This window comes from Notechis scutatus, chromosome 13, assembly GCF_049901735.1.
Source record: "Notechis scutatus isolate UNSWTSFEM ecotype Mainland chromosome 13, rNotScu1.2, whole genome shotgun sequence".
NCBI classification, from domain to species: domain Eukaryota; kingdom Metazoa; phylum Chordata; class Lepidosauria; order Squamata; family Elapidae; genus Notechis; species Notechis scutatus.
In genome coordinates this window covers 4363830-4379873 of record NC_142021.1, presented here as the reverse complement: position 1 = coordinate 4379873, position 16044 = coordinate 4363830, and the positions used below count along the sequence as shown (strand labels likewise).

General features: G+C 43.2%; 1 protein-coding gene across 1 annotated transcript in view; it reads right to left on the bottom strand.

Moving 5' to 3' along the window:
- Positions 1-284: 284 nt before the first annotated feature.
- DTX1 (deltex E3 ubiquitin ligase 1) overlaps positions 285-16044 on the bottom strand; it is a 41732-nt gene continuing 25972 nt past the window's right edge. The window contains exons 3-9 of the mRNA XM_087942782.1: positions 9547-9608; positions 9123-9284; positions 8661-8722; positions 5933-6091; positions 4500-4661; positions 3063-3152; positions 285-2215 (exon numbers count right to left, since the gene is read on the bottom strand). Of these exons, the coding sequence (XP_087798908.1) occupies positions 1991-2215; positions 3063-3152; positions 4500-4661; positions 5933-6091; positions 8661-8722; positions 9123-9284; positions 9547-9608 (922 nt within the window). The 3' untranslated portion in view covers positions 285-1990. The remainder of the gene's footprint in view (positions 2216-3062; positions 3153-4499; positions 4662-5932; positions 6092-8660; positions 8723-9122; positions 9285-9546; positions 9609-16044) is intronic.

Genomic DNA, 16044 nt, shown 5'->3' with positions numbered 1-16044 from the left:
CTTGATATGGACCAAAGCTGTGTATAGAAATTACATTTTCTCCTGTAAAAGTTTATTTCCATCCAATTTTGGGCAACTTGTCCCAGTTTTGCCCTCACATCTGGATAATTGAACATGCTACATAAAGATTGTGGGGGATAGAAAGTTTGCCGGCGCTGGCCCAGGAGGGAATCTCATCATCTCATCTCCAGAATTGAGCCAGGCTGTTGTACGGTTTGCAAGAAACCAGAAACGGACATCGCCTTTTTTTTTTTTTTCATCTTTCAACATAGGAGAAACGGATGTCAACATAGGTCACACGGATGTCAAGCAGTGGTGGGATTCAACTGGTGTAACAACCGGGTCAGTGAGCTGTGTGCGCACAGCATTTCAAAATCACCCATTTTCAGCTCTAAAACTTACCTTCTGCTGTAGCCCCAGTGAATAAAACATGGAAATATAGGACAGAGGCGGGTGGGTGTGGCCAACTAATCGGCAGAACTACTGCTTTGCCTGAACCGGTCTGTACCAGCTGAATCCTACCCCTGATGTCAAGCAAGGGGGAGACAGAAGGTGGCATCTTATTGGCTGAAGCCTGGTCCTTTTCAGGAGTGGCAAAGCAATGGGAGCAATTGACCCCAGATCTCCCAATGGATTGATACTTTCCAGACTCCTCCTAAAGGCCCTTTAGGAGGAGAATTGTTCTCCTAGGATATCTCCATTGTCAAGGATGGGCCAAAAAAAGTAGAACAGGGAAAGGGATGCAGACATTTGATGTCGCGGGAAGAAAGGAATTAGCCTTTCTTCCATCACCACCCAAGTGGTCCAGGTCCAAAACCGTGTATTCGGGTGTTTGGGGAGATGACAAGAAGATGACGTAAGACGTAACAGTCAGAAAGGCCTTGTCTGTTCAAGAATGGTGGTGGGATATAAAGGACCTCAAGCATCCGATTTAATCCTGCAACACGTACTTGGGGTTTGTTAAATAAACAGCTAACACAAGGGAATCTGGGTGGATCAGGGGGGAAGGAGAAGCTCTGGCGGGCTTCCCAATTTTCACCAACCGTCGTTCCACTTAGAAAAACCTCCCCCATCTTGCAATATATATATTTTAAGGAAAAAACAAACAAACATCATGGCCCACCAACCTTTGGGGCACCAAGGACCGGTTCCATGAAGAGAGGTTTCTGCATGGACCAATGTGGTTTTTGCATGCTGCCTACATCCTGCGGATGGGGCTTTGCTTGTTTGTATGGCCCGGTTTCTGGCATGCTACGGACCAGTGTTGGGTCCATGGACCAGGATTTGGGGGACCTCTGAACTAGAGGGCAAACTTTGCATTTGATCCGTGAAATGAGGCTGGGGTGGTGGTGGAACACAGCCAAAGTGATGGGGGGGGATGTGGCCATTTAAATTTGCATGGAAGGCAGACGACAAAGCTGGTTAACTACACTTTGCCCGCTGTGGAGCCACAATGCCTGCCTTCCTTGGATGCCCAAGTTGGATCTTCTTTTTTACTGCTTCTCTGGGCAGAGCCACAAAGGCACCCGAGAACAAGCGAGGAAGAGGGGCAAAAGGAGGCAGGACAACCTGGCTGTAAGATTTGAGTTGTGAAGTGGGCGGTTTGGAGCAGCGAGCTTCGAGCCCATGGGAATGGCCAAGAATTATACACACATGTAGAAAAAAGAAGTGCAGAGCAGGAAGCTTGCATGGGTCGCTCAACTCTACAAAGCTTCTGATTGTTTCTCTGGGGAGGAAACCCCGGGATCACGTTGTGAATCCTGCCAGGGGTGGAGGAAAGCACCCTGTATCCTCCTTGGGTTGAAGTCAAGCTAGTCAAAGCGACTTGGGAAGGTGGAAAGAACCATCCCAAACACGGCTTGCCTCACCAAGCGAACAAGGACACGGACGGACAGATGGAGGAGAGGACAGGCAGTGCTTGAGCTGCGCATGACGACATGGAGGCAGGAGGAGCGTTGGGTGGAGGGAGGCCAAAAAACCCCCCATCTTCTCAGTCCTTCAGGTTGGCTTCCAAGACCCCCTGGGCCATCAGTTCAGCCAGGACATTGTCCAGATAGTTTGGGTCAGGGTAGCCATGGCCAGTGAGGTTGGAGCCAAATTCGGTCTTGTGGTGGATCTCATTCCACACCACAGTGTCCGATTCACCCGTCGTGTTCGAGGTCCCGATGGTGAAGATGAGCCGGCGTTCCCAAGCCACAATGAGGAGTTTCAAAATCTGGAGAAGAAGGTAATATATATATTTGTGTGTGTGTGTGTGTGTACGTACGTAGATAGATAGATATAAAGAGAGAGAGAGAGAGAGAGAGAGAGAGATGTAGATGTAGATGTAGATAGAGAGATAGAGATAGAGATAGCTTCTCATACTTCTTCTTCCTGATCTTGCTCTCACTTGGCACTTCTACCACTATTACCACCACTGTCTTTTTGGTCCTTCTACTACCACGATATCTGGTTGATTGGCTACCACCTGTCCTCTGGCCCTTGTCTACTATCAAGATGTCAGGTTGATTGGCTAGCACCTGCCTGGATCAACGCTGTCTTCTGGTCCTTCTATTACTACAGTGTCTGGATGATTGGCTAACATCTGCCTGTCTATCTGGACCACCACTGTCTGCTGATCTTTCTACTACCAAGATGTCTAGTTGATTGGCTGCCACCTGCCTGTTTATCTGGACCATGACTGTCTTCTGGTCCTTCTACTACCATGATGTCTGGTTGATTGGCTACCACCTGCTTGTCTATCTGGATCATCACTGTCTTCTGGTCCTTCTACTATCATGATGTCTGGTTGATTGGCTAGCACCTGCCTGTCTGTTTGGAAGTCCCACAGGTGGTAGCCAATCACCATCCTGGCAATAGACCAGAAGACAGCGATGGTGATAGATGTAGTGGGGCCAACTGAGAGCAACATGAGGAAGAAAGAGAATGTGAAGTATGAGGGCATACATAGGAATACCATCAACACAAAACAGAAGCAATGATATCACGAAAGCAAGGAATGGTGACTACTTAAGTATGTTGCAACTTGAAGTCCACTAAGGTCAGGGAAAAGAAGCATTTACCTTTCTGCCTTTCTCATTGTCTGGAAGGTAACAGTGACGTGGGAATCCTCGTGCGGTGAACTTTTTCCCAGGATTTGGATGCTCTATGCCCTGCTTAAGCAAAAAAAATCGAGAGTTGGGAGAGGCAACAAAACATGGTCTGTTCCACAATGGGTGTTATGGAAGAGAGCACAGATAACCCTCGACTTACAACCAGGTTAAGGTTACAATAAGGTTATCATCCATTAAAAATTACAGGTAGTTGTGTAAAGAGACATGCTGGTGCAGTGGTTAAAATGCAGTACTGCAGGCTATTTCTGCTGACTGCAGGCTGCCAACAGTTTGGCAGTTCGATCCTGACCAGCTCAAGGTTGACTCAGCCTTCCATCCTTCCGAGGTCGGTAAAATGAGGACCCAGATAGTTGGGGGGCAAGATGCTGACTCTGTAAACCACTTAGAGAGGGCTGTAGAGTACTTTAAAGTGATATATATATAAGTCTAAGTGCTATTGCTATTGCAGGCAAACTCTGCCAGGAGTTCAATTCTCACTGGGCTCAAGGTTGACTCAACCTTCCATCCTTCTGAGGTCAGTAAAACAAGGATCCAGATTGTTGGGGACAAGAGGCTGACTCTGTAAACCGCTTAGAGAGGGCTGTAGAGTACTGTGAAGCAGTATAAAAATCTAAGGGCTATTGCTTTGCTCTTTCTTTTCCTTCCTTCCCTCCTTCCTTCTTTCCTTCCTTCCTTCCTTCCTTCCTTCCTTCCTTCCTTCCTTCCTTCCTTCCCTCCTTCCCTCCCTCCCTCCCTCCCTCCCTCCCTCCCTCCCTTCCTTTCTTCCTGTGCAGTAGTTAGAAAGCAATATTGCAGGTAAACTCTGCACATTGCCAGGAGTTCAATTCTTACTGGCTCAAGGTTGACTCAGCCTTCCAACCTTCCAAGGCGGGTAAAAAAAACAACCCCAGATTGTTGGGGGTAATAGGCTGAACCTGTAAAACCACTTAGAGAGGGCTGTGAAGCACTGTGAAGTGGGACATAAGTCTAAGGACTATTACTATAGTCCTCAACTTAGTTCATTCAGTGACGGTTCAGAGTTACAACGACCCTGAAAATGGGGACGATTTCCCACACTTACGCCCGTTGGAGCATGCCTAGAGACACCTGATCAAAATTCAGAGACTTGGCAAATGATTCATATTTATAACGGCTGCACCTGATCCTGAGTCACTTGATTCCATTGGGGGAACCTTCCCACTAGCCAAATCAATGGGTTCACTTAACAGCCTGTGTTGCTAACTCAACCACTGCAGTGATTCATTTTAACAAACGTGGCAAGAAAGGTTTTAAAAATGGGACAAAACTCACACATCCCAACCTGTTTCCCTTAGCAACATAAATTTCGGGCTCCGTTCTGGCCGTACATCGAAGAAGGCTACCTGCAAGGTGCTTCTCTTTTCTCACCTGGATTCCCGCAGGAATGTTATACACAATGCGGATAGCTTTGCAATCCGGATATCCGGGAAGAGAGTGAGGGATAATGTGGAATTCCATCTTTCCAGGAGGCTGAGTTCCCGTCTTCTCCCCATAGATGGCCTTGCAAGTGGGACATTGGAGACTGCCATCCTGGGAGGCAGAAGAAAGCACGACAAACTTAAAAGAAGGAGAAGGAGAAAGAGAAGGAGGAGAAGAAGGAGAAGGAGGAGGAGGAGGAGGAGGAGGAGGAGGAGGAGGAGGAGGAGAAGAAGAGAAGAGGAGAGGAGGAGAGAGGAGAGGAGGAAGGAAGAAGAAGAGAAGAAGAAGAAGAAGAAGAAGAAGAAGAAGAAGAAGAAGAAGAAGAAGAAGAAGAAGAAGAAGAAGAAGAAGAAGAAGAAGAAGAAGAAGAAAGAAGAGAGAGAGAGAAGAAGAAAAGAAGAAGAAGAAGAAGAAGAAGAAGAGGAGAAGAGAAAGGAGAAGGAGAAGGAGAAGGAGAAGGAGAAGGAAAGAAGAAGAAGAAGAAGAAGAGAAGAAGAAGAAGAAGAAGAAGAAGAAGAAGAAGAAGAAGAAGAAGAAGAAGAAGAGAGAGAGGGAAAGAGAGAGAAAAGAAGAAGAAGGAGAAGAGAGAGAAGAGAGAAGGAAAGGAGAAGAAGAAGAAGAAGAAGAAGAAGAAGAAGAAGAAGAAGAAAAGAAGAAGAAGAAGAAGGAAGAAGAAGAAGAGAGAAGGAAGAAGAAGAAGAAGAAGAAGAAGAAGAAGAAGAAGAAGAAGAAGAGAGAAGAAGAAGAAGAAGAAGAAGAAGAAGAAGAAGAAGAAGAAGAAGAAGAAGAAGAAGAAGAAGAAAGAAGAAGAGAGAGAGAGAGGAGAGAGAGAGAGAAAGAAGAAGAAGGAGAAGGAGAAGGAGAAGGAGAAGGAGGAGAAGGAGAAGGAGAAGGAGAAGGAGAAGGAGAAGGAGAAGAAGAAGAAGAAGAAGAAGAAGAAGAAGAAGAAGAAGAAGAAGAAGAAAGAGAGAGAGAGAGAAGAAGAAGAAGAAGAAGAAGAAGAAGAAGAAGAAGAAGAAGAAGAAGAGAAGGAGAAGGAGAAGGAGAAGGAGAAGGAGAAGGAGAAGGAGAAGGAGAAGAAAGAAGAGAGAGAGAGGGGGAGAGAGAGAGAGAGAAAGAAGAAGAAGAAGAGAAGGAGAAGGAGAAGAGAAGGAGAAGGAGAAGGAGAAGGAGAAGAAGAAGAAGAAGAAGAAGAAGAAGAAGAAGAAGAAGAAGAAGAAGAAGAAGAAGAAGAAGAAGAAGAAGAAGAAGAAAAAAAGAAACAACAGAAAGGGATCATAGAAAAGGAAAAAGATATAGATTTCAAAACAATCCAATAATGTTCCCCCCACCCCCGATTCCTCCCCCACCCCCGCCAGCCACCCGTTAGAATCCAGGCTCACCTTATTGCCATTGTTGTACATGGCAACGAGACAAAGGAGGTGGTACATGTGCCCGCATTTCCCCAGTTTTCCTACCAGTTCCGGCTTGGCACTCTTGTGCCTAAGGATACCCTCGTAACCCGAGGAGGACACCAATCTCTCCATGCAGATGGTACAGTCCTGTTGTGGTTGGGGGGGGGGGAGAGGGGAAACAAATAGGGGGGGGTCAGCAATAACTAACAAGGAGGGAGGTTGGGTTCCACGGAGCTGCAAAGCACCGAGAATATTTAAAAATAAAATAAAATAAAATGGACTAATAGTTGGAAGGGACTTTGGAGCAGGGGTGGGCTGCTGGGCGTTCACGAGAGCCCCTAGTTAATATTCTGCACAATATTCTGGATGGCCCCGCCCACCCCACCCCTCCCAGGAGCCCCCCACGTAGCCCATTTTAGATACAGGTAAGTGCAGGACGCACATGGAGGCTCTAGGAGGGTAAAAAACAGCCCTCCCGGAAGTTCGGGAAGGGCAGAAATGGGCCTGTTTTCAGCTTCCAGGGAGCCTCCAGAGCCCGGGGAGAGCTAAAACGGCTCCCCCCAACTGTGGTGCAGGAGGCCGACTAGGCCACGCCCACCCTGGCAACCTTGCTAAAAATTTTGAAGTCCACCCCTGGTTCCAAGTAATACATCCCCAACCACGGGAACTCGGAGGCAGGCCTATTCCTCGAAGAACATTTTATTGGGACATCTCGTATTGGCACAAACTTGTTGGAAAACCGGCTCTAAGTTGCTGATGGTTTTTCGCCCAATTCCAAGGAAAACTTTGCCGCTTCCTCCCAGAGTCTCCAGTCCCTTGGTCCAATCAGCATACAGCCCACTGGCTAGGTGACTTCAGTCTTCACCTTTTGAACCCCTGTCCTTTATTCCCAGGGGAAAGAATTTTATTTTGGCTACAACACCCCAGCTATCTCTACACCCTCCCTGCTCCCTGCTTCCTTCGCTCCAGGCTGTGTCAGCCCTGAAGCGATGCAAAGAGAAACCTCCTCGGAGGAAAGCTATGGGGGAAAAATGGCCACAGTTAAGCCAGCTTCAGGGTTGACATGGACTTTATCATTTGAACATGCTCAAGGAATCTGTCATGCCCCTGTCGGAGTCTGAGGAGGAAGACGAACAGCTGACAGGGAGTGGGAGTGTGGCTCAGTTGGCTGTGAAGGATACTGGGGAAGAGCAAAGTCCAGCTGGGCAGAGCAGGAAAGAGGTAGAACAAGGGAGAGGGAGTTCAGAGGAAGAACCCAGGCCCACTCCCTCTTCATCCTAAGGCACACAGGGAGGAATGGAGAAGAGAGCAACATGGGTTGCGTGGCCTACGGGGCAGGAAAGGGCCCTGATTCCCTTCATTAGCTACACCTGGGAAGAAAGTATAAAAGAAATGCATGCTGACTGTAGCATCTGCTGGCAGCAAACATGACTTTATCTTGTTTTGACTTTGGTTATCTGTGTCCCTGACATCCTCCCAACCATGTTGAATTACTGCCGTTCCTTCACATCTGGAATTCCTTCTCCTGCCCTGCCGGACTAATTACATCATCTTGCCTTGATTGGACTTATAGTTACAATTTTTGTTGACCATATTTTGGACTTGATTCTCTGCAGCCCAAGGCTGTTCCTGGGAGAGTTTTTCTCCAGCCAGAAGGTAACCTGGACATTGGGGACAAAGTTAGAGCTAATAAAGGGACTCCTACTGATTATCTGACTGTGTTGTCTTTGTGCCACGCCCCTTTGGGTCATCACAGAATCTCTGTAGGTGGAAATACATCTTCACCAGTGCCTTTAACTGACACAGAGAATCCTGAAATGTATCACGAACTATTTCATGATAATAACTGCAAATGTGGTTGGTGCAAATGTAAGCACTTTCTTGTTGCTGGAAATTACACACCCGAGACCTCATGTCTAGCAGCTCTTTGCTCCAAGTCATTTGCTTCTATTTTTAATCCTTATTTCATCTCAAACCTCCTCTTCTTTTAAACACCTCGAGATGCCAGGATCTCTCCCCTTTCACTCCACAACAGCCTTGCAAAGTACACTATAATTATAATAGAATAGCGGAGTGAGCTCCCATTCCTTGTCCCAGTTTCTGACAACCTAGCAGTTCAAAAGCACGTAAAAAATGCAAGTAGAAAAATAGGGGCCACTTTGATGGGAAGGGAACAGCGTTCTGTGCGCCTTTGGTGTTTAATCATGCCAGCCACATGACCATGGAGACGTCTTCGGACAGCGCTGGCTCTTCGACTTTGTAACGGAGGTGAGTACTGCCCCCTAGAACCAGAAACGACTAGCACATAGGTGTGAGGGGAACCTTTACTTTTAAATATAAATTTAACACAAAAATAGTCTGTCATGAAAGCGACTGGGTCCCGGATTGTGGCTGAAAGGCAAAAGGAAAGCAAGATGCTCCTTCCCATATTTGGGTAAATCAGGTTGCACTGATAGGAAAAAGGCATTCCAGTGGTGCCCGTAACTTCAGAAGGCAAGTTGTTCCACTGATGGATGGTTCTCAACATCAAGGAAATACTAGATTGAGAAGGAGGGATCAGTCCACTCGTGCCTGGATATTTTACACTTTTTTTTGTCACACTCATTCCATATGTTCTGATTTAAGAGACCTTTGGATTTAACAGACCTTTGGATTTAACAGACTTCTGGATTTAACAGACTTCTGGATTTAATGGGCAGAAAGTGGGACAACTCACCTCGTCAGGAGGGTTCTTCACTTTCTGGATGTAACGTCGTACCACGTCCTCGGGGTTTCTGCCTGTAGAGAAGAGAAGAGTCAATGCTGACTCAAAGGCATGAATACATCCTCACCCATCGAGACAATGAAAACTATCTTCTCGAGACAGTGTGACCGCTGTTGTTTGGCCACTGCTCTGGTCCTCATGAAAGGCATTTTATAACTCTCCATTCCCACCTGCGCCCACTGGCCGCCAGTCAATTTTGGTCAAAGCAATGCAATGTCTGACCCTACCCAGAGCCAAACAGTTGACTCTCTATGGCCTTTCAGAGTTTCCCACAATGCTCAGGGTACTTGATGCAGCATCCCTCCTGGGTAGGATACAAAATGGCCGCCAACTCTAAAAGGGTCCAAAGGCAATACCCAGCATGCGACCCCCACATTTTAATTCCTCAGAGACCAAGGGGGGAATCCAGCTTACTCTTCTTCAAATGTTTCTTCTTGGTTTTACGGCAAATGCCAGTAATGCCCGGCACTGCCTTCATGTCGCTCTTGTTGACAGGTGGGGGGTGCAAGATGGGCTTTGGAGCTCGCGTTAGACAGACAGGCAAACCTGCTGCACACATCAAGATGCCGGTCATTCCTGGAACAGAGAAAACAAGTGATTCAAATAAAACTCATTCCATATGTTCTGATTTAAGAGACCTTTGGATTTAACAGACCTTTGGATTTAACAGACCTTTGGATTTAACAGACCTTTGGATTTAACAGACTTCTGGATTTAACGGGCATGATGTCCTGCCAAACAGTCTGTTAAATCAAATCAATAAAAAAAACAGGAAGGGAGCACCTTTCCTGACTAGCATACTTTACTAAAAAGGCATTATTTCACTGATTACTCTTACCTGCCAAAGCAGGGTGGACTGGACCAGTTCCATTCAGATTCTTCACTGGGAGAGCAGGAACCCTGGAAGAGATGGAGATGGAGAAGATTTAAACAGGAATTGAGGGAGCACATGTTTTTGGAACATCCCCAAAGGGCATAATTTTACCCTCAAAATCTTCCCTTGCAGCCTGCCAAGCACCTTAGTCCACCTGACTTACAAACAAACAAACAAATCGCTTTCTCATAGTAGAGTATATATACACTCAGGTTGAGTCCGTTGGGTTCTTGATGTTCTTAGAATTTGGTTGTTTTCCTGCAGATGTTTCATTACCAGGCTAGGTAACATTATCAATGTCCCAAAAATTCAAAACACAATTTTTTCCCCTTGGGAATCCTTTGTAAAATATTCTTTAATTTGAAAGTTCTGATCCAGTTCGTCTCCTCCTCCTCCTCCTCCTCCTCCTCCTCCTCCTCCTTTCCTTCTCTTCTCCCTCCTCCTTCATCTCTTCTTCTCCCCTTCCTCTTCTCCTCCACCTACTTTCTCCTTCTTCATCTCCTCCACCTCCCCTTCTTCTTCCCTTTCTCCTCCACCTCCCTTCTTCTCCTTCTCCTTAGACATCAACATGTGTGTGTGTGTGTGTGTGTGTGTGTGTATTTGCATGTGTTAGCATATATGGGTATGTGCATGGGTCAGTGCACAAATATGTGTCAAACAGTCATCATTAAATGTTTCCTTTGTCATGTTGACTCTCCTTCATTCCGCTTCCTTTACAAAAAAATATCTTTAAAGTGGAACTCACTTTCTCTTGCTGCACTTCCTTCAGTTCCTTATTTTTCACTCCCTTTTCTTCTTCTATGATATAGGTGTAAAGGAGAGAGACATTGCACCGTTCCTAGCACATCTGGCACTGCCCGATATGAAGCCAACTTCAAGAGTCAAGGGTGACAATGAATTATGTGTCTCAGAGTCAGCTACACCCAGGCAGTGCTGGCATGTTAACTCCCAGTAAATCCTTTTTTAAGTTTTGGAAGTTTGGCTTCTCTAGACTAGTCATACCCAACTCCTGCAGCTGTTCTTCATCTGTTTTGGACTCCAGGCCTTTAATCAACCTAGTTGCTCTTCTCTGCACTTTTTTTTCTTCTTCAAAGTCTCAATATCTTTTTTGTTAATGTGGTAACCATGCTACGGTATGGAAATACTGGATAAAGGCCCCCATATCACAATTCAGGTAGTCCTCAGCTTATGACCATTCGAAAAAAGTGTCTCAGAACCAATCCTCCCCTTTGCTACAGGGGCAGCGTCCCTACGAACATGATCAAAATGTGGATGCTTAGCAAATGGCATATATTTACGGCGGAATCTCATGAATGTCATTTGTAGCCTACTCAGGCAACTAACAAGGAAAATCAATAAGAGAAGATGGATGCAAAAAAGTTGACGGTACATTTTACCATATGTGGTGGCTATGCCCCGAGACCAGGACATTCTGGATTCAAATTAAAAATTGGTTACAGGAGATCACCAGTTATCAAATTGAACTCAGACCAGAAACTTTTCTCTTAGGAATTATTAAAGACCAAATTCCCCCCAAAAAGTAAAATATTTAATGTTACATATCTTAACAGCCCTCAGAATAGCCTAGGCACAAGTATGAAAAACTTCTAATTTTCCTAGTGAAGAACTGATGCAACAAAAAATAATGGAAAGTGCTGAAATGAATATGCTTGCATTAAAATTGCAATAGAAAGAAGAGTGAATATTTTTTAATTTGGAACAAATGGTATGACTGGATTACAAACAGAAATAAGAAAGGAAATCAACTTGTAAGAGACCTCAAGAAAATGAATGATAAATATGTAGAATATATAAGAATGTAAGAATAATAATTATGGATAAAGTTATTAATTAATGTTAGATAAATGTAAATGTAATGTGTTAAGACATATAAGATAAGAATTTGTATAGATGCCAAAAATGCTGTTGAAATTATGATGTTTTGAGTTGTAATAATGGAAATACAATAAAAACATATTTTTAAAAAAAGTTACCCGGGAGCCAAATTTCCTTCTTTGGCATCATTTTTGGGCCAAAATACCTGATTTTCACCTGCTGTCAGCAACTAACCTTACAACCCTGGCCCGGCCTTTGAAATATAACTTGCAGGAGGGCTCACTCCACACATTCAAAGTCCCCTAAAAATTGCACAACTCACAATCTAAAATGATCACTGTGCCCTTCAAGCACACTAAGCCGCTCGCACTCTTACACAACACACACACACACACAAACCCACACCTTCTTCCTGTCTGACTCCTTTTTTGCTGACTCCGACAGTCATCTCGGGTGCTGGCAGCAGAAAATCTCAGAGAGCAATTTGTCCATTGGCTCATCTTACCTAGTTGTTGACATAGCAGATCCTGCTAGGAGGAATAATTGTTGTGTAACATTCACAATTCTCAACAGCCAAAAGAAAGAAAGAAAGAAAGCCAACCCCAAACAGCACTAGAAGGAAGTGCGTGTGAAGTGCAGCAAGAAAACAATGCTTTAAAAAGGTGGTTGGCTTTTTGGGGGTGTGAAAGGAACTTGATCTAAACCTTGCCCAGTTTCATTTTTACTAACGGATAAATATAAATAGCCCTTTCTACTATGCCAACCTGAAAAAAAAAATCTATCTTCTGTAAATTGAGAAGATTTAGAATAACAGAGTTGGAAGGGACCTTGGAGGTCTTCTAGTCCAACCCCTTGCTCAGGCAGGAAACCCTAGACTGTTTCAGACAAATGGCTGTCCAATCTCTACTTAAAAACGTCCAGTGTTGGAGCATTCACAACTTCTGGAGTGTATCACAAAATGTCTATGGAGATTCACAGTTATCCAGATCATGGTTGTCCCAAAGGTGATCTTTTTTTTTCAAGAGGCAAACTGGACTTTCTAGTTTTTCTTTGAAGACATTTCACTTCTCATCCAAGAAGCTTCTTCAGCTCTGACTGGATGGTGGATGATGGTCATTGACCGACTGTCTGCAAGGAGTATCAATCCTTCCATTCCCCTCCGTCCAGTCAGAGCTGAAGAAGCGTTTTGGATGAGAAACTAAATGTCTTAAAAAAAAACCCAGAAAGTCCAATTTCCTCTTGAAAGAAGCACCTTTTGGGACAACTTCCGAAGGAAAGTCATTCCACTAATTTTATCAGCAAATTCTTCCTTAGTTCCAGGTTGCTTCTCTCCTGGATTAGTTTCCACCCATTGCTTCTTCTCCTGCCTTCAGGTGCTTTGATTAGATTAGATTAGATTAGATTCAACTTTATTGTCATTGCCACAGGCAACGAAATGCAGCTAGCATCTAACCAGAAGTGCAAAACATCAATAAAGTATAAATATATATGTACTGATATACAATAAAAATGTAACTATATATGGATATACAGAATATCTATGAATATGCAGAATATATGTCTATGGAAGGAATATGTACAGACAGAGTGTTTATGAACATATTGAATGTAAGTATAATGCACAGAGAGTTTATACAAGATATATATTATCAGGGGAAGTATCAGTGTGTGTGTGGGGATAGACGAGTTGAGGAGTTCAATAAGGAAACCGCTGTATGGTAGAAGCTGTTCCTTAGCCTGCTGGTCTTAGACTGCAGGCACCTGAACCTCCCTCCAGATGGAAGAAGGGTAAACAGTTTATGGGCTGGATGGGAGAAGTCCTTAACGATACTGTAGGCTTTTGGAGAATAGCTTGACTTCCTCTTCTTTGGGGCAACCCCTCAAGTATTGGAAGACTGCTATCATGTCACCCGTAGTCTTTCTTTTCCTTAAACTAGACATACCCAATTCCAGCAACTATTCTTTATATGTTTGACTAATGACTAATTCTATGACAAAATGCACTGTAAGGCATAACTATGAACAAATATCTGTGTTTGCTCTGTTTATTTTAGCACTATGTAGTATTTTTGTGCCATTTCCCCCCCTTTCTTTTTCCCATTTTATTTTCCTTATCATGTTTTATGCTTGTTTTGATGACGGGCCAGAATGCAAGACTGAAGATATTTCTCGCCTTGTTTCCAGCCACTGCTTAGAGAGCTTTACGTCCATGAAGTGAGTTATAATGCTTGAAACAAAGAAATAATTTTTGTGAGCAGAAGGCTGGGGATCTCTGCTCCGGCCCCTGCCTTATTTCTGTTATAAAAAGGGGGAAAGGAACTCTTGAAAATTCTTGGTTGCTTTGTACTCAGAAGAACAGAGATCTGGGTTAGATATTGTGCTATTTATTACGAACTTCAGACAGAGCTCATAAATTCGTAGGAAGCGGGGAAATGAGTGACTTGAGCCTGCCTACCAAACGCAAAGATGCTGATATGAAAACACAGGCTAGAATCCTTTGTCCAGGACAAAAAAAAACCAACACTTGAAATAGATTCAGTTCCTACAAAATCATTTACAGTAGGAGCTTTCGATGCCCTCGTGAGATGGCTGTTGGCCAAGTTTTGGTCAAATGCTGGAAAATGTGTAGAGGAAGGGCCAACCTCTGTGCAGAACATCTGTTGAAGAAGATGATGTGAAGGGAAGAAGCTAACATGGTGCCTCAAATGTCACTGAAGGTAGCAGAATGCGAAGAGGCAGTGAAACACCACTATGGGAGGCATAAACATCTGGAAGACAATACCTGTGGATCCCCTATGGATATAGACTGAACAGAAGAGCTGTGCAGATAGTTAATGGCTGGCTGGCTGGCTAGCGATAGGTAGACAAATGGATAATGGAGAGATGATGAACAGATAAGTGAGGGAAATTCAGATGGATAGATGATAGGTAGTTAAGTAGAGAGGAAATAGAGAAGTGATTGATAGATGAGTTAAGTAAAAAATAAACAATATATTAGATGATGATAAAACGATGATAGGACAGAGTGAGATAAATAATGAGTGTTTGTGTTAAGTTATCTCTGGGGAAATAGGGGTTGTGCAAAGGATAGACAGACAGAGATAGATAGATGAGAAATAGATGATAGATAAATAGATGAGAAATAGATGAGATAGATAGACGAATCATAGATGAGAGAGAGAGAGAGAGAGATAGGCAGGCAGACATGACAGATAGAGATAGTAGATAGATGACAGTAAATAGATAAATAGATAGCGTGCAGCAGGCAGTGGGAAAGACAGTTTGGCACTGTCATGTCGATTGCTAGGATTGTTACCATTATTATTCCTATTGTTATTGTTCCTATAGCTATTGCATGGATGCTACTACTGTTGTTATCGTTGCTCTCCCATCATTTATTTATTACATTTATTTGCTGCCCATCTCGTATCAAAAATGACTTCGGGCGGCTATTGGACCGATTGTTAGGATTTGCTAGTTATTGTTGTTGGTGTTTTCTCATTGCTGTTGTTACTATGGCTGTTATTGTTAATGTTATTGTTCCTATCGTTATTCTTCCTATTTCTGTTGTTAACTAGTGTTACTGTTCATGCTGTTGTTGTTACGGCTATGATGGCTGTTAGTCCCTATTGTTGTTTCTACTGTTGGTATTGGTATTGCTATTATTATTGCTACTATTATTGTTATTTTTCTTATTATTGGAACAGCTGGTGAAATCCTAAGGGCTGTATCTCCACCAGACTATGGATCTGGAAATAGGAACAAACCCTGCTATTTTTAAAAATTGCTTATTATGGTGATGATCGTCATCATTTTAATTATTAGGCTAAATTTTTAATAACTTAAAAATAAATTAAATGTTTCATTAATAATTAAATATTAAGCTTAACAACAAAGTACATTATTAATAAAATCAAGCCACATATAGTCTTCCAAAGAGAGCATCCAAAAAGCATAATGTCATCTGCAATTATCATTATTATTATTAATAATAATAATAACAGCAGTAATACTGCTAATAACAGTCATGTAACAATAGTAATAATAGAGATCATAATATTCCACACATGTAAAACATCCCTAACGATAAAGTGGTAACATTGCTTTTTGAAAAGAACATCACGAAAAATCACAGATTTTCAGTTGCCTATTAAAACACACTAAGGAACATATTCGTATTTCAATAATTACAGGAACAATTGGTTTTTAGTGTCTATGGCTGATTGTTGTAACTCCTCTGAGTGAACTCTGAATAGCTTTTCTCTGTGATTAAAGGAGGATACTTAACTAGGGCACTTTTATTTGAATTAAAAAAAGAAACCAAACGTTCTCTACAATGTAGAATAGTTAGCGGCATTTGGGGGAGCCCAAAAGAGATTTAAATTTGAAAAAAAAAAAAGAAATAGAGCTGGGCGTCATATTATTTATTTTCAAAATTAATTTGTTTGGGGATAATATCTGACTCCAGAGAGAGACTCCGGGAGTGTTCCAGTATAGTATTACAAAACAAGATTTTTAAAAAAATGCAATCTGCAATAAATAATGCAGAAGATGGCCAAATGGCACAGAAAATGTATACAAAATACAAATAACTAAGAGCTGCATTCATTCCAGCCCCAGGCTAGA